The sequence below is a fragment of the Harpia harpyja genome, chromosome 1, assembly GCF_026419915.1.
Source record: "Harpia harpyja isolate bHarHar1 chromosome 1, bHarHar1 primary haplotype, whole genome shotgun sequence".
NCBI classification, from domain to species: domain Eukaryota; kingdom Metazoa; phylum Chordata; class Aves; order Accipitriformes; family Accipitridae; genus Harpia; species Harpia harpyja.
This window is the reverse complement of record NC_068940.1, coordinates 31,886,028-31,905,229: the sequence shown is the minus strand read 5'-3', so window position 1 is coordinate 31,905,229 and position 19,202 is coordinate 31,886,028. Positions and strand designations below refer to the sequence as shown.

General features: G+C 41.1%; 2 protein-coding genes across 5 annotated transcripts in view; one reads left to right on the top strand and one right to left on the bottom strand.

The window, feature by feature from the left end:
* Positions 1–318: 318 nt before the first annotated feature.
* BIRC7 (baculoviral IAP repeat containing 7) lies at positions 319–8,900 on the top strand. 2 transcript variants are annotated; one of them, XM_052785634.1, is made up of 7 exons: positions 319–1,257; positions 3,379–3,478; positions 4,749–4,830; positions 4,932–4,977; positions 5,963–6,181; positions 7,141–7,212; positions 7,717–8,900. In XM_052785634.1, the coding sequence occupies exons 1-7, from the start codon at positions 738–740 to the stop codon at positions 7,917–7,919; spliced, it is 1,242 nt and encodes a 413-aa protein (XP_052641594.1). In that variant the 5' UTR covers positions 319–737; the 3' UTR covers positions 7,920–8,900. The 2 variants fall into 2 exon arrangements, with proteins under 2 accessions (XP_052641594.1, XP_052641588.1); XM_052785628.1 differs by lacking the exon at positions 5,963–6,181.
* Positions 8,901–10,314: 1,414 nt separating this feature from the next.
* NKAIN4 (sodium/potassium transporting ATPase interacting 4) overlaps positions 10,315–19,202 on the bottom strand; it is a 53,991-nt gene continuing 45,103 nt past the window's right edge. The window contains exons 6-8 of one of the 3 annotated variants that reach the window (XR_008234896.1): positions 17,960–18,044; positions 13,216–13,303; positions 12,559–12,742 (exon numbers count right to left, since the gene is read on the bottom strand). Coding sequence is in view for 2 of the 3 variants with exons in the window: in XM_052785641.1 (XP_052641601.1) it covers positions 12,733–12,742; positions 17,960–18,044 (95 nt within the window). In the remaining variant the exon portion in view is untranslated. Of the gene's footprint in view, positions 12,743–13,215; positions 13,304–17,959; positions 18,045–19,202 lie in introns of all 3 variants that reach the window. The other 2 variants (XM_052785641.1, XM_052785650.1) reach the window with 2 other exon arrangements.

Sequence of the window (19,202 nt, the reverse complement as noted above, 5' to 3'; positions counted from 1 at the left end):
GCTCAGTAACTTCTTTAATTTCACTCTTCCTTTTGCACAGAACTAGCACAGGCAGACAATGCCTAATCTTTGATTTAAGGACACCTCCCTATAGAAACTGGACCTAATTATTCTAGTCTGTGTCCTGGAGAAGTTCTCCTTTATAGAGATATTTCTATATAGTCAATGTTTAATTAGCATAATAAGGTTATGAAAAATCTACTGATATCCTGTGTAGTGTTTGGCTGCAAAATGAACATCATGAGACACTGTTTGGGTGTGGCTGTTCTCTGCTTTGTTATGGCATGCTGCCTTAAATTTTTTTAGGGGGAAAAAAAAAAGCGGAGTCTTTTTAATGTTAATTTAAAAGCTGAGAAAAATGGCTGGGGATTTATCACACATCGGATGCTGAAAGCCGGATTGGTTCAGCAAGAGAGGCAGCACAGGTTTTGCCCTCCCCCTCCACTATCTGTTCCCACAAGCATCTCTCCTGTAAACTGGCAGAGGGGCTCAGAAAGTGCTGGTCTCTTCCCTTCAGACACCAGTGCGGACTCAGCAAAAGTACAACAGCAAAGTACAGGAGCACCAGGTCTCTGACTGGGCTGCAATTCCAAAACAAGCTCAGCTTTGTCAAGACCAGGAGCTTTCCGGAATACGCACGGGGATGAGGAACAAATAACACAGGGTGAGTGCTGCCCGGCACCGGGAATCCAGCTGACTGCTGTGGGTTATCTCATGCTCTCTTTCAGAACGAGAACATGGGGGACGTGACACCAACAGAGGAGATTGAGCGCAGGGCTGCCTGCTGCCACCTGTTTGAATCCAGCATGAGGAATGAAGCAAGAAGACTGAGGACTTTTTGGCGATGGCCAGGCACCTCACCTGTATCTGCCCGAGATTTGGCCAAGGCTGGCTTTTTCTTTGTGGGCCCAAGAGATGAAGTGCAGTGTTTCTGCTGTGGTGGTGTCCTCAAGGACTGGAGACCTGGTGATTGCCCAATAGCGGAGCACCTGAAGTTCTTCCCTTCTTGTAAATTCATTTGCGGTGAGGATGTTGGGAACCAAGAGATGCTTCCTCTTCAGGAAATCTTTGACACTGTGGATGGGCAGTTCCTCAGCCTTTTGCAGGGGATAGACAGTGAGGAGACAGCCCTGCCCAATGAACCAGAATACCCAGAGATGGTAACAGAGGAGATGAGACTATCTACGTTTCAGAACTGGCCGCAATACACTGACATGCATCCTGAGCAACTGGCTAGAGCAGGATTCTTTTATACAGGTAGGTACTCTGGGGAAATGTTTAACTCTTACTCACGTTAACTTTTGAAGGTGTTACTATGTTTTATTGCTTGCACAAATACTTGCAAGTATGTGTAGTGTAGTTAGAAACTACATCCTTCCTTCAGCTGTTTCACTTGATGCTTGTGCAGCATTTACTTCTATGTTAACTCCTATTTGGGTACTGAGGGGTCCACTAGTAAGTCAATTCCCTTACCAGCAGGAGTGGAAAAAGTGGCATGTTTTAACATATTCTACTGGCAGAAAAGTGTGTGCTTTAAGATCCATTGAGCCTATTTATTACTTGCCCTTCTAAAAGGACTCGAGGCACTTGGCATGTCATGTTTTGTACAAGCTCTGTCTTGCACCGAAGCCTTATCTTCTCAAAAACAAATCTGAGTGAAACCTGTAGGTAGTCAGCCCATTTGGCTGTCACTGTGGCTTGGTGCCATAAGGACCTGGACTTATAATACAGAAATAAAAAATATACTTCTTGTTTTGAGGAAAACGGGCAATATTTCTTGTTATCATATGCATGTGAATATCAATACAACATGATTGTTTCCCCTTGAGAAGGCTTAGCTGGTTAGGTAATAGGTTTGAAGAAGTATTCCTCCCTGGATTGACCAGTTGGAGGAAACTTTTACAGTATGTTAGTATCCTTCTATTTTTTGAAAGTTAATAATGTAGTGATATTTCTGTGTGTTGCAAATGTGACTTCTTCAATTTGAAGGAATCCAGTTGTTTTGTATTTGCATATCAAACAGATGTGGAAGGAAGTGACAGGCAGGGTCCATAAAATAAAGCTCCCTTTAGCAGAAACAGACCTGTGCATCCCAAACACCTCGCGCTCTCGTTTTTGAAGTAAAACTGAATTGCCCCTTTCTCCACTTATTTAAGTACTACTTGTTGGTAAATATGGGAATGGTAAAAAAGAGCCTTAAATGTTATGACAGCTGGAAAAAAAGCTGAGATGCAACATGGTGAATGACATGCACTAGGAAAGTCTGCTTAAATAACTGACCTTCTGGTCTTTTAACTTGAATTAGAGGAAGTGACTGGTTAGTTTGCTAGTATGTCTCTTTAATTCTGCAAGATTTTCACTCAAACTGCATAACCTGGATCTTGCTATAAATCCAGTTAATACTAAGAATCTGTACCTGTCTACTTGGAGCACAGTGGCAGGGGCTAAACAGTATGCATGCCTAAATGGAAGAGCATTATATGCTTTTGTCTTACTAATTTTTAAGGCACACAAAAGACCAACATGGCCAGGAACACAGAATAAACTATAAAACAGTGTCTGCAGCTAGAAACCTGTGTGTTTTGTTGGACTTGATTTATCATTTGTAGAGCAGCTGTTTGCGAGCCCAGCACAGATAGTTACTTTGGGGACTCATTAGGCAGCAGCAGTGGTCTGACATGGCACTTTTCTGTGGTCACTTGAGCAGGAGAACCCTGGAACTGAGCACTTGAGTTAAGCCAAACAATGCTCTAACATGAGAATGTTTGGAAGATCATGTCTGTGACCCAGCTCACTGGCAGCCTTTACTAACATTGCTTCATTGCTGTTGGGGCAGGGCATTTGTAGGCAGTTCTTAACTGTGTTTGGCTTTAATTTTTTTTCCCCTGTGATTTCTGTGAAGAAAAGCACAGTAGCAGGTTGGGTAGCCTGGGAGCATGTTTTGGCAAATTCTTATACCTATGAGATGGAAGCTGTGTACGTTGTCTGACTGTGCTTGCTGCTTGTTATGGCAGATTGTGGCTAGGAGACAAAGTATGTTCATAGGTATAATTAATTACAGCTCTACTCTAAATGCAGACAGGAAGGGATTGGATAGGTATGTGCATACATGGGAGCTATGGTGCTCACATGCATGCTGCCTGTTAGCTTGTGACCCAGTTCTGGAATCATCTCGTCCAGCTGCAGCTCTGGAAGTTCAAACTCCCATTGGATTTCCTGCCCTTATACAACTTGCACAGCATTGGTAAATTGTCATGTGCTCATCAGTTCTGTCTGGTAGCCTGTGTGTTGTGCTTAATCTCTCCCCAGGTTCTCATGTGGGGCTAGTAGAGCACATGATGTCTCAGGTGTCAAATAATCTCTCGATGTCTTTTTCAGGACAAGATGATGTAGTGAGGTGTTTTTACTGTGATGGAGGTGTGAGGAACTGGTCATTTGGAGATGATCCTTGGAGGGAACATGCCAAATGGTATCCAGGGTAAGTTAGTCTTGGTTGACATATGTCCCTTGTAGCAAGACCAAAAGATTACTGTGCATTCCACACTCTGATTTCTTCTTTCATAAGATAGAAGTACCCCCAGTTGAGAGACAAATGAGTTGCAGGTATACTGGTAATACATGCTGCTTCCAGGCTCTGTTATTAGCTTAGTTCTAGGTTTTTCTACCTAGCTAAAGCAGGTGAAAAGCTAGTTGGGTATGTTCAATCATGTTTAACTACATAAACTGTTGCAATAGTCTGTAACCTTCTGGAAATCCCTGAAATCTCAAGAGAAAGGTTCTGAATCCTCAAGGTCAAAGTTGCACAGCGAGGGACCATCTTCAGATCCTAGTAGTAGGTCAAGATAGAAAACTTGTTTCTAGGTTGGCTACTTAGTCTGCACTGTCTTCCAAAAGTGCCTTCCTCCTACGATCCCCTCACGTGTGGAAGAAGCAAAGATTGGCATGAAAACCTATCATCCTATCTTCAACTGCCTCTCCTCTCCTGTTTCTCCCCTTCCACCCTCCCCAAAAAGTAGTTGATGTGTGTCTGGTGTCTCTCTGCGTATGTTATCCCTTAAAATAGTTTGCTGACTCCAGGACAGTAGTCCCTTTAGGCTTCTTCTCAGGCATTGCCACATCTCTATTCCAAAGGCTGATTTATCACTGGAGTGTTCTGTGTTAATGATGAAACTTACTGGATGATGGTTGTCTAAGCTGTAACTAGTTTTTAGAAAAGAACTGTACAAATAGAGTGACAAAGCCTAAATATTTAGACCCTCTCACTTTTAAAAGCAAAATTGAATGTTCAAGCTCAGGTAGAATGGTACAGTTCAGACCTGAGATTTTCTAATTTGACCTAGTTCACCATCTAAAAGATCAATTAAAATCACTTTCTTTGATGCCAAAGAACAGCTTTGGTTTTACCACTTTGAGGTACAAAGAAAGATATTGTAAACCTTGTTTTTCTGCAGCAGTTCTTGTGTTTTTCTGTGAACTGTCACACTTCCTGTGATCTGTTCCAAAGGATGTTGCAACTGAGCTCAACTTCGGCCAAACATAAAGACTGAATTAAGAGGGGGGGAATCATGAGCCTCTTACTATTGCCCTTCATGCAAGGATGGGGGAAAAAAAAGACCATGATATTCCATCTTCTTTAACGAATATAGCAGTTTGCTCAACCTGATAGCACCCTTTGCTTCTAAAATTCAAACTACTGCTACTTTCACTTGAGATCCTGTACTAATGTAATTAAATCTTTCTAATTATAGGTGTGAATTTTTATTGCGGTCAAGGGGAAGAGAATTTGTTAGCAGTGTTCAGGAGTCCTTTTCTAGCACTCTGCTATCTCCAGTGAGTCATGAATGTTTTGTGTATAGTGGATGGGGGTTTGGTAGATAGGGGGAGTTTTGAATACATGCTTGTCTTTTGTGACTATCTTGTGACACTTTCAGAGAGATTCCTGGGATCAGACCGAACAAGATTCCCCTGCTTCCCAAGGTCAGTGCTATAATTGCATGGTGTTTTGTGTTCTGTTGAAAGTGGTGTAGTCTTATTCCTCCTACCCCACCCCAGCTACTCTGCATTCTGTAGACATGGTGCTTCTAAAACATCTTTTGATATTCTAGAAACTGTTTCACTTTATTTTTAGGAAATGGTTTCTAGCACAAGAAGCAAAATTGCTTGCTCTTGTGAGACCTCTTAGTCTAAGTCCAGAGACATTAAGCTAGTCTGGATAATCATGTGACTTTTGGGTGCTTGCCTAACCTTCCTTTGACTTGTGCATGCTCTTGATGTTGTTGTCTGTCTGCAGAGTCTTTCACACTACAGCATTTTAAACATACTTGATAGGAGACCAGAGAACAGCTAGAGGGTCTAGTTGTTCATGAAAGTGTTGATTGTGGGGATCTATTCCCATACATCAGTTGCTCCTGGAAATTCAAGTAGGTGAAACTTGGCTCCCATAACTGTGAAAAACTGATTTTTCTCATTCTCTTGAAAAGCCTATCTGATAGGATGAGTTTGAGAAAGACTTAAGCCTTTGAACAGACTGCCAACTGAATTTCCCACTTCTGTCTTTACCGATGAATGGTTGAGCTAGATTATGAGGTAGGAGAGACTTCAATTGGGATGTTCCACTTGATCTTCATGAAAGCAGTTGCAAGACTTCTGTTCTGGGATGTGAAAACAAAGATAAGGATTCTGGACTGGAGCCAAACATGGGAGACTTTGTTCACAGATACAGTGGAATAAACCATCCAAAATTAGTCTCTTGGCTTTTACAAAATTGCTTTTGATGACTTTCTTGTGAATTATGATTGGAAGTAAAAACTCTAAATCTGGCTGTTGATCTAGCTATCTATATAGCTTGAGGAATATTCTAGAATATATTGATGCCACTTTATATATAACAGCTTCAGGGAGTGGCATACTTCTGGCCCAAAGTTCTGCCTTTTTGATAAAGTATCTGCTCACTGCTTTACAGATCCTCTGAGGAACTGGAAATTGCAGGCTCTTCCTTCTCTGGATCAGTTTACTGTAGTGCAGAATGTGCTGCAGATGGGCTTTGACCCCATGTGGGTGGCTAACCTGGTAGAGAATAAATACATGCTGACTGGGACTTTCTACCTTTCTGAGGCTGAACTGGTTTCTCATCTGCTTCAGCCAGACTGGGAAGAGAGCAGCAGTGCAGAGGAAAGCAGAGGTATGCCTGACTCGCACACCCACGTTCTTGGTGGTGGTTTAACTTCTTATTCACTTCATCTTGAGCACTGTTGTGACTGTCTTGCGGGTCTGCCTTCTCTCTTCCTAGGCTGGAATTAAGACTAGTAATGTACCCAAGCCTGCCTTTCTTTTGAGAGGCTGACAAATGAGGTTCTGCTTTAAAGAAACCTGAAGGAGCTGTGATTACTGGGATATCAGTAACTGTATCTGCCTCCAATAGGCTGTAGTGTAGATATCCTCGATATTTTTTGCTGCCCCTAGACCTGCAGTAGCAGACAGCTGCACAATGTGAATTTGTCCACAAGCCTCCACATCTGATGCAGACAGATGCAGTTGTCTGAAGCAAGGCTTCTAGGATGGATGAGTACTCCAGGCCTATTTAAAATTGAATCAATGACTTGATCAGAAATAGCCATACATTTTGTTTGTTTAGATACTATACTCCTTATCTACATCTGTCTTGTGTTATCTGTTTTATGGAGTCTGTTTGCCAAATGAAGTTTATTTGAAGATGCAGTTCAACACAGGCTTTCTCTGGTAGCAAGCCTGCTTTCCAAAGCTCCTGTCTCCATATCATGGTCTGCCATCTCCTCAGCTAAGGCAAAAAAAAAAGTTTTCCACAAACCCAAAAGTGTGATTAAATAGTAGCACAGGAGCAGGAACGAGCAGCTGATGGTTCCTGCTGTCTGATAGATAAACTGACTTTGAGGAGATGATGTGATGTGGACATGTCTTGGTAGGGATGTTAACATACATAGCGACTGAAGCACAGCTGAGAACATCAGCTTCACCAGGCTGAGTGTGTGAAGCTAACAGTGGAGTAGAGGTGTTTAACCTAAGGCTACTGAAATCCAGGATGTTTCATCTTTTTAAACAGCACTGTCTGAAGAGGGAGGAAAGGGGTAGCATTTAATGCCATCTTCTTTCCTGGTTATACAGATGCTGTTCAGAGAGAGACTGAAACATCAACTTCAAGAGAAGAAATGCAACCTGTGCGACAAAAGGAATCAGGTGCACAGGGCTTACAGTGGTGGTGAAATTAAGCCTAGGCATAATTGGAATGATTTTGATAGTAATAGTATCATTGGTCATTATATTAATTCTTTTTTTTTTTTAATCCTGAAGGGGAATGTGTGCTAGCTTGAATGGTAACTGAACATAGAGACCCTTATTCAGGAACTGGAGTTCCACTGTGAAGCAGACTGTTATACAAAAAATTTGGTTTATCGGGGTAACTTACATATTACAGTAAAAGGATGTTGATTTCTGTCCCTGCTCAGTCCAGCATGTGTAGATAAGCTGATTGTTGTGTAGCTAAGCCAGAGTCTTATAATAGCTGTAGTTTTTCAGTTTAAATGAAATTTGCCTGAGAGGTATTTTTGCCGCCTTCACAGTCAGTCTCTAAACAAAATGATGAGCAAGTTGCAGTGTGACTTCCTAAGATGACAGGACTGGCACTCTGGAGCTGTTATAATACTAACAGTTTGGGCTTTTTTTTTTTCTTTTTTGGTAAAGATGAGTCTCGGATGAGCACAGAAGAACAGCTCCGACGCCTGCAAGAGGAAAGGACGTGCAAAGTGTGCATGGACAGAGATGTGGCTGTTGTGTTTGTTCCTTGTGGCCACCTGGTAGCTTGTGGAGAGTGTGCCCTTAATTTGAGATTGTGTCCTATCTGCAGAGCAGTCATCCGGGGAAGTGTGAGGACTTTCATGTCCTGAACTGTGATGTGCCTAAAGGGAGAGATAAGTCTATACAACTCATTAATAACACATCAGAGGAGGAAAATAAGTAAAGTTCGATTGATGCTGGAACAATCTTATTTGCAGGGTAGCTTCGCATAAGTGTAAAAACTTACTAAATGTGCCTTCTATGCACAATTTCTAGTAAGAGTTGCTGGTTTGCTGTACTCTTGCTGATCTTGCTGTAGCACTGCTCCAGAAAAACTCTGCTAGTTTCTTTTGTCCTCCAAAAAGAGGCTTTTGTTGACAGATTCTCCTTCTCCAAGTTCTTGCATTCTCAAATGAATCCCTGCTCTGTGTTGAAATCAAGGGCTGTCTTCACTAGACTATCTCTGGTTCTTTTTCCCCTCATTTAGCAGTTTTTTAGAGATTATTCTGCTAGGTTTGATGGCTTCCTTCAGTAAGTCTGAGTCAAAATGGGAGTATTTTTATACAAAATGTGTTCCATTGAGATGAGAATGCTCAGCAGCAATGTACTGTGGGGGAAGGAGAATCTAGCTTTTTCTTCTGAACTCCTTGCTGTCTTCCCCCTCCCCCATGTCGAATTGTCAACAATCGACAGAATGTTTCAGTAATACTCTAATCCATATAACTATGTGAAAAGCCTGGTTTGCTGTAGACTTTCCAACCTCTTTATTCTCAGCTGACCTCCCTAGACGGAAGGTGAAAGGCTCTTTGGTCAGGGTGATTAGGTGATCTCATGGAAGCTTCTTACAGAGCTTCTTCCCTGGCTGTTGGATCCTATCCTCCTAGAAGATAACTGTGGAAACTTACCTTTTTAGGACTGCTGTTTGCTGGCTAAACTGATGATTCTTATTTTAAATGGAACATTCTATCATGTAGCCAAAAAGAGAAAGTTTTGTCAATACTATAGCTTGTTAACTGCAGGGGGAAGAAAATGTTTTTTAAAATTAACTGTTCTTTTTCACTGAATAAAAAGTTTTTCTTTTATTTATCTTACGGAGGTATGAGTATCTGATTCTAGTATAATACCCTACTGGGGGAGTGTGTGTGGTGGTGTCCTAAGATGTTAGAGTGGCATCAGATTGTAGATCACTTTAACTTCTATCCTTCAGTACTATATGGACATGAGAGAGAAGCAACTGTTCTTGCCATCCATTAGCTTCCTTTGGAATTCACAACATGGCATGTGGGCCCTCCAGACTCTTAACTGCAAAAGAAGTGGTAAGGATGCAGGAAGATAGGGACCTGATACTTGAAACTGTGTAAGTGAGGAATAATTCTGTATCTGAACTCAAGACAGAGTTTTGGTACATGGCTCCATACATCTGTGGAGACTGGAGCAGTGGCTCTGGAGTTGCTTCTGTTTGGTTCTAGCCCTGGATACTGAACAGGGTTATAGGCTTGTCTCTGAGTAACTTTAAGATGTCGGTTATCTCTGGGCCATGTGGGAGGGCAGATCTCTATCCTTGCCTTCAGAAGAAGGTAATATTAATGCAGCTCTTGGCAAAGATGACAGAAATTACTAGTTGAGTGGTTTAAACTCTCCAGCTCTTGGAGGAATTGATGGGTCTTTGCCAGACAGCAGCTTTCACAGAACAGAGTTGTACCACCATGCCAAATCGGGTGTTGTGTCTGCATTCAAGCTATCATTGGCTTTATTTTGCCTCTATAAGTAACAGCAAAAGCTTACAGTTTAAGTAGATGTGCTAATCTGAGAAGGGAAAACAAAACCATCTCAGTGTTGGAATAGTGTTATTTCCTCTTAAACTTTAGCTCAGTGTGGCTGGAACCTAGCCTGAACATCAACAGGTCTACAAGGCTGTAAATATACCAGCTATTTCTGGGGCTTCTTTGATTTAACACTTTGAAAATTGTGGCTTTTCCACATCTGGAAGGGTGGAGCTGTGTTGTTTTTTTTTTTTTCTATGGGAAGATAACCCTTTCAGAAACAGGTACACGTTGTTTTTTGACTAGTAGTATCTCAAGTAATGCCTATCCCCAATAGAGGGCACTCCTAACCTGGAGATAAGGGAACCCACTGGAGCAAAACCTTCAGCAGCTCCTTACTCTTCCAGCATGCTGGAGATGCAAACGACTGAGTCCCTACCCTAACAGAACAGGGTCATTGCATGACCTTGCAGTACTTAGAGAGTAGGTCTAGCACAAGCAGACCAGGAGGAAGAGTTGTCAGAGCATGAAGGATGAATGGCTCTACTGATGAAAACTAGAGGAGGTAATTATGATCCTTGCTAGCTTGTCTTATTTTCTTTCTTCTCAGACTGACTTTTTTTGATGATTTATGGTGGTCATTGATACTAAATATTATAGGCTTACCTGAACATTTATTTCTATTAAAATATACTTAATTACCTGTGTTCATTGTAACATAGAGTGGTAGTTATGAAGCTACTCAGTCATCATACTTGTATTTATTTAATTGATCTTTACCAGTGTATATTAAAGTCAAGCTGTTAAGTGCATAGTTTGATGCTTAGTCTCTTTAGAGTACTTGGCATGTGCTTTTTATCAGTTTTATTAGTAAATGTGGCATCAAGGCTTGGTCAGTTTGAGAGCTATAGTGTTAAAAACATGCAGACTTCAAAATAATTCAGAGTTCCTTCTGACTTCATATTACCATCTAGAAGAATTCCTTCCTGAAACTACTAGTGAAATGTTTCAGCTGTTCAAAGCTGAACTGTGCTTTCTCTACCATCTGTGCTGGATTTTGATTTCTCTCAAACAAGGCCAATAAAGAATGCTGGTATCTGATGGACAACATTTCTCTCTGAGGAAATCTATTAAACCAAATGGTGTAAAGTCTGTGTTTTCTGATAAGGAAAGGGAAGATTAATTTCAAAAGCCCCAAATAAATGGAATCTTTCATGGAACAATCTCATTGACTAGTAGGTAAGTATTCTTCCATTCCTTTTTCTGCCCCTCCAGGGAACATCAGGTAGGCAAGTTGGAATGAGTGTAATACAGAAATGAACTGAATTAAAGAAGAGGTGGTGAAAGTGCTAAGAGATAGTGATGCACACTGTGATGCATGCTGTCTAAATGGTGTAGTAGCTTGTGTTCTCCTATAACTTTTTTTAACTTGGTAGTGGCACAGTACTGGCTAATATGGGAGGTAGTTATGTTTTGTCAGGCAGAGCTGTTTTGAAAAGGGCTGAGCTTTTTCTTCCTCAGATAATGAAACTAGTATCAAACCAGCAACAGTCAGTTGTTTGTTCTGCTCAGTCAGAAGCTGTGGCTTCTACTGGCTGAAAAGAAGAAAAAATACCTACAGAAGACAATATTTTTACTCACAGCTGCACCTGATCAGAACTCAGGATGTTGGGTTGCAGTGGGCACCTAGAATAGAAGTTGCACAGAAACAAAAAAATGTTTTCTTAGTACCTATACTTTTGGGTTTATAAAAGAGGGTTTTTCTTCCTGGGCCCTTTGGAATGGGGCAAAGAAAGGTGCATCATTCTGTCTTTGACTTAGCAGTTACTGTTTTTATTTCTTTTAATTCTTCCTTCGCACTTCCCCTCTCTAGCATGGCTTCTATCTTGACTCTTCTGAAAAGCAGTACTTAAAAATGCCAAGTAATCTCAAACAGATTAGGCAAGACAAAGAATTACAACAGCACTTGGAATGTACCAGCCAAAAAATGCCACGGATGGCTGACAAGTGCTCTTTCTCTGCTTGACACTTAACATGCTGGGAGATGTAGCTAACAAAACTGACATTGTTTTTTTGTTTGTTTTTTTTAATTAATTGCTGCAGCTCATTAATGCAACTTAATTACACTTATATTCCCCCCTTTCCTTCAGCCCATTCCCTCCCCTCAAAATTATCCTGTCACACAAACCCCCTTCCATCAGGATGTTGCCAGGCTTGTGCCTGGAATAAGTGTGGCTGCTCGGTGAAGAAGGCAGGTACAAAACCATCTATGATCCATGAAGAACTAGGCCTTTTCCAGTGTCCTGCGGGAGGTTTCAGCTGTGTATTTGGCTACACCAGTGTTAACTTACTGTAGATGGGCAAACCCAGAGTAAGCTACAGCTGCTCTGAGAATGGCTTGGCATGTTGAAATGGGGCTAAGCTCCATGCTGAGTAAAGATTTGTTGCTTGTACTCATTCTTAGCTGTTCAGCATTATAGGAGTTAGGTCACAGAACATGGAAATCCAGGACAAATGCCTATTGCTAAGGCGCTGGCCATGTCTAAAGAATAGAGAATGAGGAAGGGAGTCCTGGATGGGGTTGGGGGAAGAAGGGAAGAGCTCTCATCTATAACTTAAAAAAAAAAAAAAAAAGGCGCCTAAATAACTCAAATGTAAATAGCCCCTACCTAGTTCTATACAGGCAGGGAGGAGATGAAGTTGTGTTAGGGGATTTAGGCTCTTTTCAGAACAAGGGAAAGGAGAAGGGGAAGAAGCTAACTACAGAACATATGAAATGACCCAGGGTGTTATGCAGTGCTTCCTTCCTTACGGATCCATGGTGCAAGGAAGCAGCTCCGACTTCAACTGTATCTATTGAGAGAAGCTCTTGGTGAACTTGCTCTGCCTGAGGTCTTCAGGCCTGTGCCATTTATTGGCTAGTACCACCAGACTATGGTAGGAACAGTTCGTCAGGGCACTTGGAGAATTAAAAAACAACGGCATGGCCATTCTTCAATGTACATTCATTGCATTTGAAAAGAAGACCAGGAACAAAAAGTGGAATGGAGTTCACCATCCTGCATTTCCTCTGCCAAAGATCCCGGCCATGTGGGATTGTTTCCTGCAGCACCTTTGATGGTGGAGTGCAAGGTTTGTCCATCCTCTGGCTCCTCTTTACTTACGCAGGCCTGGAGAGGGGAGGGAGGGAAAGCAAAGGCAGGGCATCAGTGTGGAGCAAGTACTAAGCTGTGTACTTCAGATAGCAGAATTGGTGTGGAAATAATGAGGACAAATTTTTTTTTTCCTGTTCTGGATTTTTAAATATGATTGACTACAGATGAGGAATAGGATTGAAAGCCCAGAAGTAATGTGGTTAAGTAGTCTTTGAGTCTGGAAAGAATGCTATGCACATACCAGACCTGAATGTACTGCAGTTAGGCTAAGGAATAGATATGAGCCAAAGTGTTAGATCTATGTATCCTCAGCAGTTGGAGCTGCATAAAATTTGGTTAGGAATTTTAAAAGCTAGGGGTCATCTCTAGAATAAAGTAGCTTCTTGAAATTGCAGTGATGTGCTTTTTGTGTAGATGCAGCAGTATAAGCAGATCTACTTTTGTAGCCAGCAGTAAAGATGAGTGAATGTTTTCAGCTGAAACATCACCTCTTAAACATGCAGCTTCAGGCTGATCAAAACAGTTTGCAAATTCATGTTGATATTCAGCAAATTGTTTGTTTGGGAAAAAGTCTACCTAGAAAAAAAAGCAGAAGCATTTTGTTTTGTGGGGGGGGGGGTTCTCCTCAAAACAAAGCGGCATTTTTTTTCCTGTTTAAGTAAAAGTTTCCTTTGTAAAGTATTCTGGTCATCAAACAAAGTTTGGAGGGGGTGGGGGGAAACCAATCCTAAAGGAGTTCCCCCCTCCCTCCCCCAGTGTTTCAATCTGGATTTTTTTTTTTTTTAAATTGAGGAATGTTATTTGTGTACTTGTACCTCTCAGTTGATCTATTGAAGAACCTACTTTCAACCTATAAGTGGATGACTGTTATATGGCATTTAGTCCTTTAATCCTGCATGCTCACAGCTGCTTCATGCCTATGGCTAGCAGACAGACTGCACCACAAAAGAATTGATTAGGGAGTATTAAAGTGAGAAATCACCAACTGGAGCCTTAGATCATTCAATTAACCAATACCTCCTGTTGCTATCCTGTCAATACTGAAGTCTACATCTGATAAAAGTCACACCCTATGTTACCATATGGCCCTTTCCACTGGTAGATCTGAGGAAAGTCAAGTCAGTGAAATCTGGCTACACAACTGAAATCAAATTAAAGTTCTTAAGCCATTAATGTAATGTAGTACTCGGGGTGCCAGATCACAGTGGGTGTTATGGGCTGGAGCCTCACAACTTTGCAATTCACTGCTTGGCCTTATAAATACAGTCTTAAGAGGCAGGAAGATCTATTGCAAATAAATAGAGGCTATGTCCTGTCATCTCATGTGTTCTTGATTTAGCACTAAATCATATTCAAAATCATGCTTTGAGACTATTCTGCTTTATAATTGAGACTGCACAGTGCTGCTTTCTGAAACATTCAGAGAATGATGTCAAAAGAGTGAATGGATGCAGCAGGCAGGAACTGTTGCCAAATGATCATGATGATCTGGGCCACCTCCTGTATTGGCAGGTATTGCAGGGTGCTTGGAGATAACAGCTTTAGTCAGAAACTTCAAAGCTGTCTTAGTTAACCCTTTCACAGTTACAAGTGCAAGAATGCTTCCTTGCCTCAAATGACAAGAATTCTGTTACTACAAGTGAACAAGAAGAAAAGCAACTTAGAGCTGATGTCCTGTCCTGTGCAGCTGAAGGGGAGCCAGTGGTACAAGCAGGCAGAGCCTGAATTTGAGCTTTAGCTAAGGGTGAGGTAAGAACTCAGCCTTTCCTTCCTGAAACCTCATTGGAAATGTTCTCTTTTAGCCTCAGGAGAATAACTTTGGTTTTTCAATAAGTGATTTATTATCCTTTGGCTAAGTACTTTGACCCAGAAACTCATGCACTGAAGACTTTAATGTATCTTCTATCAAGATTCCTAAAATACTATTATTATTAAATAATTAGGGCAGTGCCTTGATTGGTAAGAAGCAGTGAGTTTAAGGGTAATTCTATTACATAGTAAAACTTCCAGAACATTTTCATGATAATTTGAGTCTCTTTTACTTAAGCTTGTGGCTTGAAATAGGAACTATCACAACCAAATCCCCCCTGGAGTCAATGAAATATAGAACAGAAACAGTTGTGGAACCTGAAATAGAAATAACTGTATTTATAGAATATTATTGTTGCTGTGTGAGTGTTGGAGTTGCTAATTAAGAAGAAGCACACTTAAATCATGCCTTTGCAAGCAACAGTACAAAATTATAGGTTGATTTTTTTTGTTGTTGTTGGCTTTTTTGAAAAAGAAAAATAACACCTGACTTGATAATTTGTGAGGTTTTCCACTAACTGGAGGCTCGCAACTGAAGTCAAGGAGGTCAGTAGATTACCATGATAAAGCTGGGAGATAACTGGATTGTGGTCTGCAAGTACTCATTATCAGTAATAGTTTGGGGACATGTTTTTTCCTCCTAGTAGGAGGCAAAGGTATTTAAGAACTTCTTTCAGTGCAGTGGATGGAAGCTAAAGGCCAGAAAGGGGGTGTACATTTTGAATACTGAATTTAGCAGCTGATAACCACTGAAGTAGGCTGCCAAGGAACACAGCAGTTTTCCTTTAATATCTTTGAACCATGACAGCATATTTAAAAGTTATCTAACTCATAGGATGCATGCTTGATACAGAGGCTATGGGGGTTGGTCTTGGACTTAAGCTATGCTCATCAGTCTAGGTCAATGCCATTGTCCTGTGGTGCCTTCAGATATATGAAAATTTATAAATTTGGAGAGAAGACAGACTAGGGAAAAATGCAAGCTAGGACAAGGGAAAGGGCATATTGGGAAGAAAGGAAAGAGTGTGATCTCATCAGAAAAGGATAGATAAAACTGGAGTGAATAGGACAATTCCTTTAGGGAATGAAGGAAAGTAATCCTGTTAGAGTTGTGGTGACAGGGCAAGTGCATTACCAGGAGAGCAGCTGACTACTGACAGTGGGGTGATGCCATCCTAAAATGAAAGTTCATGGTTGCAGTTAGCTCCAAGTCAGTAGCTGTAGAACAGATTTGGTTTCGTTCAGCATTTCCTTCAACAAAAAGAAGTTAAAAACAGAAAGCCCCTGTTCCTGACCCCTAGCTTTTCTGTAAATTTAAAATTGAAAGAAGTTTGGTACATTATTTGTTTTGTATCTTCTTGAACAGGATATAAAAAGAGAAAATGCCTTCAATCATCATGAAATGATTTTCACAGCAGGACAAGGGTATCTGGCACTCAGTGTCCCAGACTGCAAAAATCCATGGCATTGTTAGTTGGGAGTCAAGTATCCATTCCTCCTCGCACTCCCATTCATACATGTGGAAGAAAGGCAATAGCTAGGCTGAAATAAACAAAAATTGCTATTTGGTGGCTGCTGTGAAATTTATAGAGGGTCACCTTATCTACTGCTCAGCAGCTGTTTTCACCTCCCATTAGCCAGAAAGAAATATCATATTGTGCTGGCAGAAGCTATCAATAGATAAGTGATGGTCTGAAGAATGGGACTGAAGAACAACAAAATTATCTGTGTACTTCAATAGTAGCTTACCATCTCACTGAGACCCTTGTAAGGAAGTTTTACGTTGCTAGCTTCTGTTCATATTACAGTCTCCCCATACAGAAAACTTTGTTTATAAGAAGTACTAGCTTTCACAAAGAGAATTTGTCTTTTTAAGAAAAAAGCAGCCCAAACCCCATACTCTAAGTGTGATGTTTCTTCAGCACACTGCTGCATCAAGCTAGTAAATCAGGGAGCTGCTTAAAGCTCCACAGCTTCTGCAGACTATGGAAAATTCCATCCCACTGTGACAAAATGAGAAGGAAATCAATATTTAATCTCCTGTAGCATCCTTTCTAACAGTGCCATAGAACCCCCAAAGTTACAGGGAATTTAACTGCTTTGCAAAAATTACTTGTTCTCCTGGTCTTGTGCTGCAGTGACAAAGTGGGTAATAAGTCCACACTACATTAGAGGGAACATCTACAAATTTATTTGGGGGCAGTTTTTCTTCCCTCAGCCCCACTTTTCTCCCCCATCCTTACATCCCTCTTTTTAGCAGGACTGTCTGGTAACATTATTCCCCCAAAGCAACCTCCCTTAGCAGCTGCTTTAAAAAATTTCTGCATGTTGAACTGCCTTCTTGCAGCTCAATTTAGAGAGTATCAAAAATTCAGATCTTACTGCTGCTTTAAACCGATAATACTGGCTTTCATGTTTGAGAATCTCATTAAGAACCAGCTTTTAAGTGGACAGTGTGAAAGTGCGATCTTGTGCCTTCAGCAGTGCGAAGGGATTATCAGAGGGCAGAAACTGGAATTCAGCAATGGATCTCTATTAGTGGTATGAGAGGAGGTGCTGTGGACAACTCCCCTATCTGCTCCCTGCTCTCAACTGTGGCTGCCCCACACATAGAAGCTTCTTGTAGGCAACAGAATTTAAAAATAAACAAAAACAAAAAACAAACCTTAAAAGCAAACCTGTGTCATCCTGCATACAAACCATCTAATGCTCGGTTTAATTTAATTCACTGGTGTGTTAGCTTTGTACCCTATAGGTTCCCTAGAAGTACAAGCAGATACAGGGAGACCATGTACCCAAGACAGAGTCAAATTTTGTGGTGCTACCATGTGAAGATTATTGGAGGATGACAAAGACAGGGCCAATGATCAAAATTGCATGGATGTATAGGTCAGAGTTCAGTTATGACTGCCTGTCCACAGAGCTAAAATACAGCTTAAATAACTAGATGTTGCATAAATTTTACCCCAGTAAAGATCTTTCATTGAGGCTTGAAAGCGAGAATCATATTCTGCTGTTGCTGTGGCTTACTCTCAGCATCCACTGAGGCTGAATCTTCCTTCCTCACAGCTCCTACCTTTACCTGCTTGGGCACCATTCACTGCTGAAAAGCCTCTCTTTGCTTTCTTCAAGGAAAAGGCATGCAGTAGTTTGTTTACAATAACATCCTATAGCTGGCCCAATGCTTCCTATCAAACAGCACTGCCATAATCATGTATGGCAACACCAGCTTCACCCTGGCAACCTGGGGCAGAGCAGAGGCAGTTTCATCCCTTCTGGTGTCCACTTGTTCAGTCCTTCCATGCCTGAAAAGCCTGCTGGAGAAATCAACCTGCAAGGAGGAAAAAACCCAAACCTGTGGCACCCTTGAACAATCAAACTAAGAGGCATGCATAGCCTCTTAGCACAGGAGATGATACTTACAGGTATGTCTGCTTGAACAAAAGGTTGGTGGGTTTTTCATTGACATGGTAGAGAGGAAATGGATCAAATCCACCAATGAAATCAACTGAAAAAAAATCAAAACTCAAATAAACAAACAAACATGGCCAGAAAGTTGAAAGGAAATGAAAGAAAAAGTTGGTGCATGTCATGGCATAACATAAAAATTAGTGAGAACAGAAAAATGATTTTGCAGGTATGGATTGCCTGGTAGAAATCTCTGCCTGTACAGACCTCTTTTCCAGGATCTCCTGGGATGCGCAAGTGTGTCAAAGAGGAGATTCAGCTAACACAAGACTTCAAGCAGAGCTAACAAAAGACTCCAGAAAAACAAGGCAGCCTCCCTCAGCCCCCTCAGATATTGCCACCATGCTGTGACTTCATATGAGAACCAAGCTAACAAAGCCTCAGCCATTCAGCAATGTGCTGAAGGAAGCAAGCTGGGGAATAGCTCATGAGTGAATGCCAGCAGAGAAGTTGGCAGCACAGCAATCCCCATGAAGGTTATATAGTGAAGTGGGAATTTTCTTGCCCCACTTGTCTTTCCTGCAAGACAGACAGCAGCAGCTTTGGAAAACTGCAAATACCTCATTATCTTCAGCTCCGATATTTTTCACATTCCCTCTGCCAACTCAATTTCTTTTAATTGTATACAAATAGGAACAATGCTTCCCTTCTCTGGTATTCACATAAGGGCAATGTAACTAAACAAGGAAAATTTTAAGTGGCAATTCCCTTAGCAACCATAGAATAATTTTCCAAGTCTCTCTTAGTTCCCCTGAAATGAGGCCAAGTCTATATTACTGAGCTGGCCAACACAGCCAGGTCAGTAGGGGTACGATGTGGTGCGATTAGTGACTGACCTAGCAGGCCCTGCAAAAACCTTTAAAATAGATCCAGCTTAGACCACTTTTTGGTGCTAAGTTAGTGCGTTTTGTTTGGAAGTGTGAAAGCCATCCTGTCCAAATGCCATTTAAAAATAACTGGAGAGTCTTATTAACTGTATAAATGCCCGTTTATTTTTCTTTCCTGAAGGTGGCACTATTATTTTAAATTTTAAAGAGTTTTGATATTTTTTAGTGAACAATAGAAAAAATATTTACTAAATATATCAGAAGTGAAAAAAAACCCTCTTAAAAAATATCTAGAAACCCAAGGACAACGTATTCTCACAAATTCCATCTTGATGGGTAGCTTCACGCTGATACTGTGATTTTGGAACAAC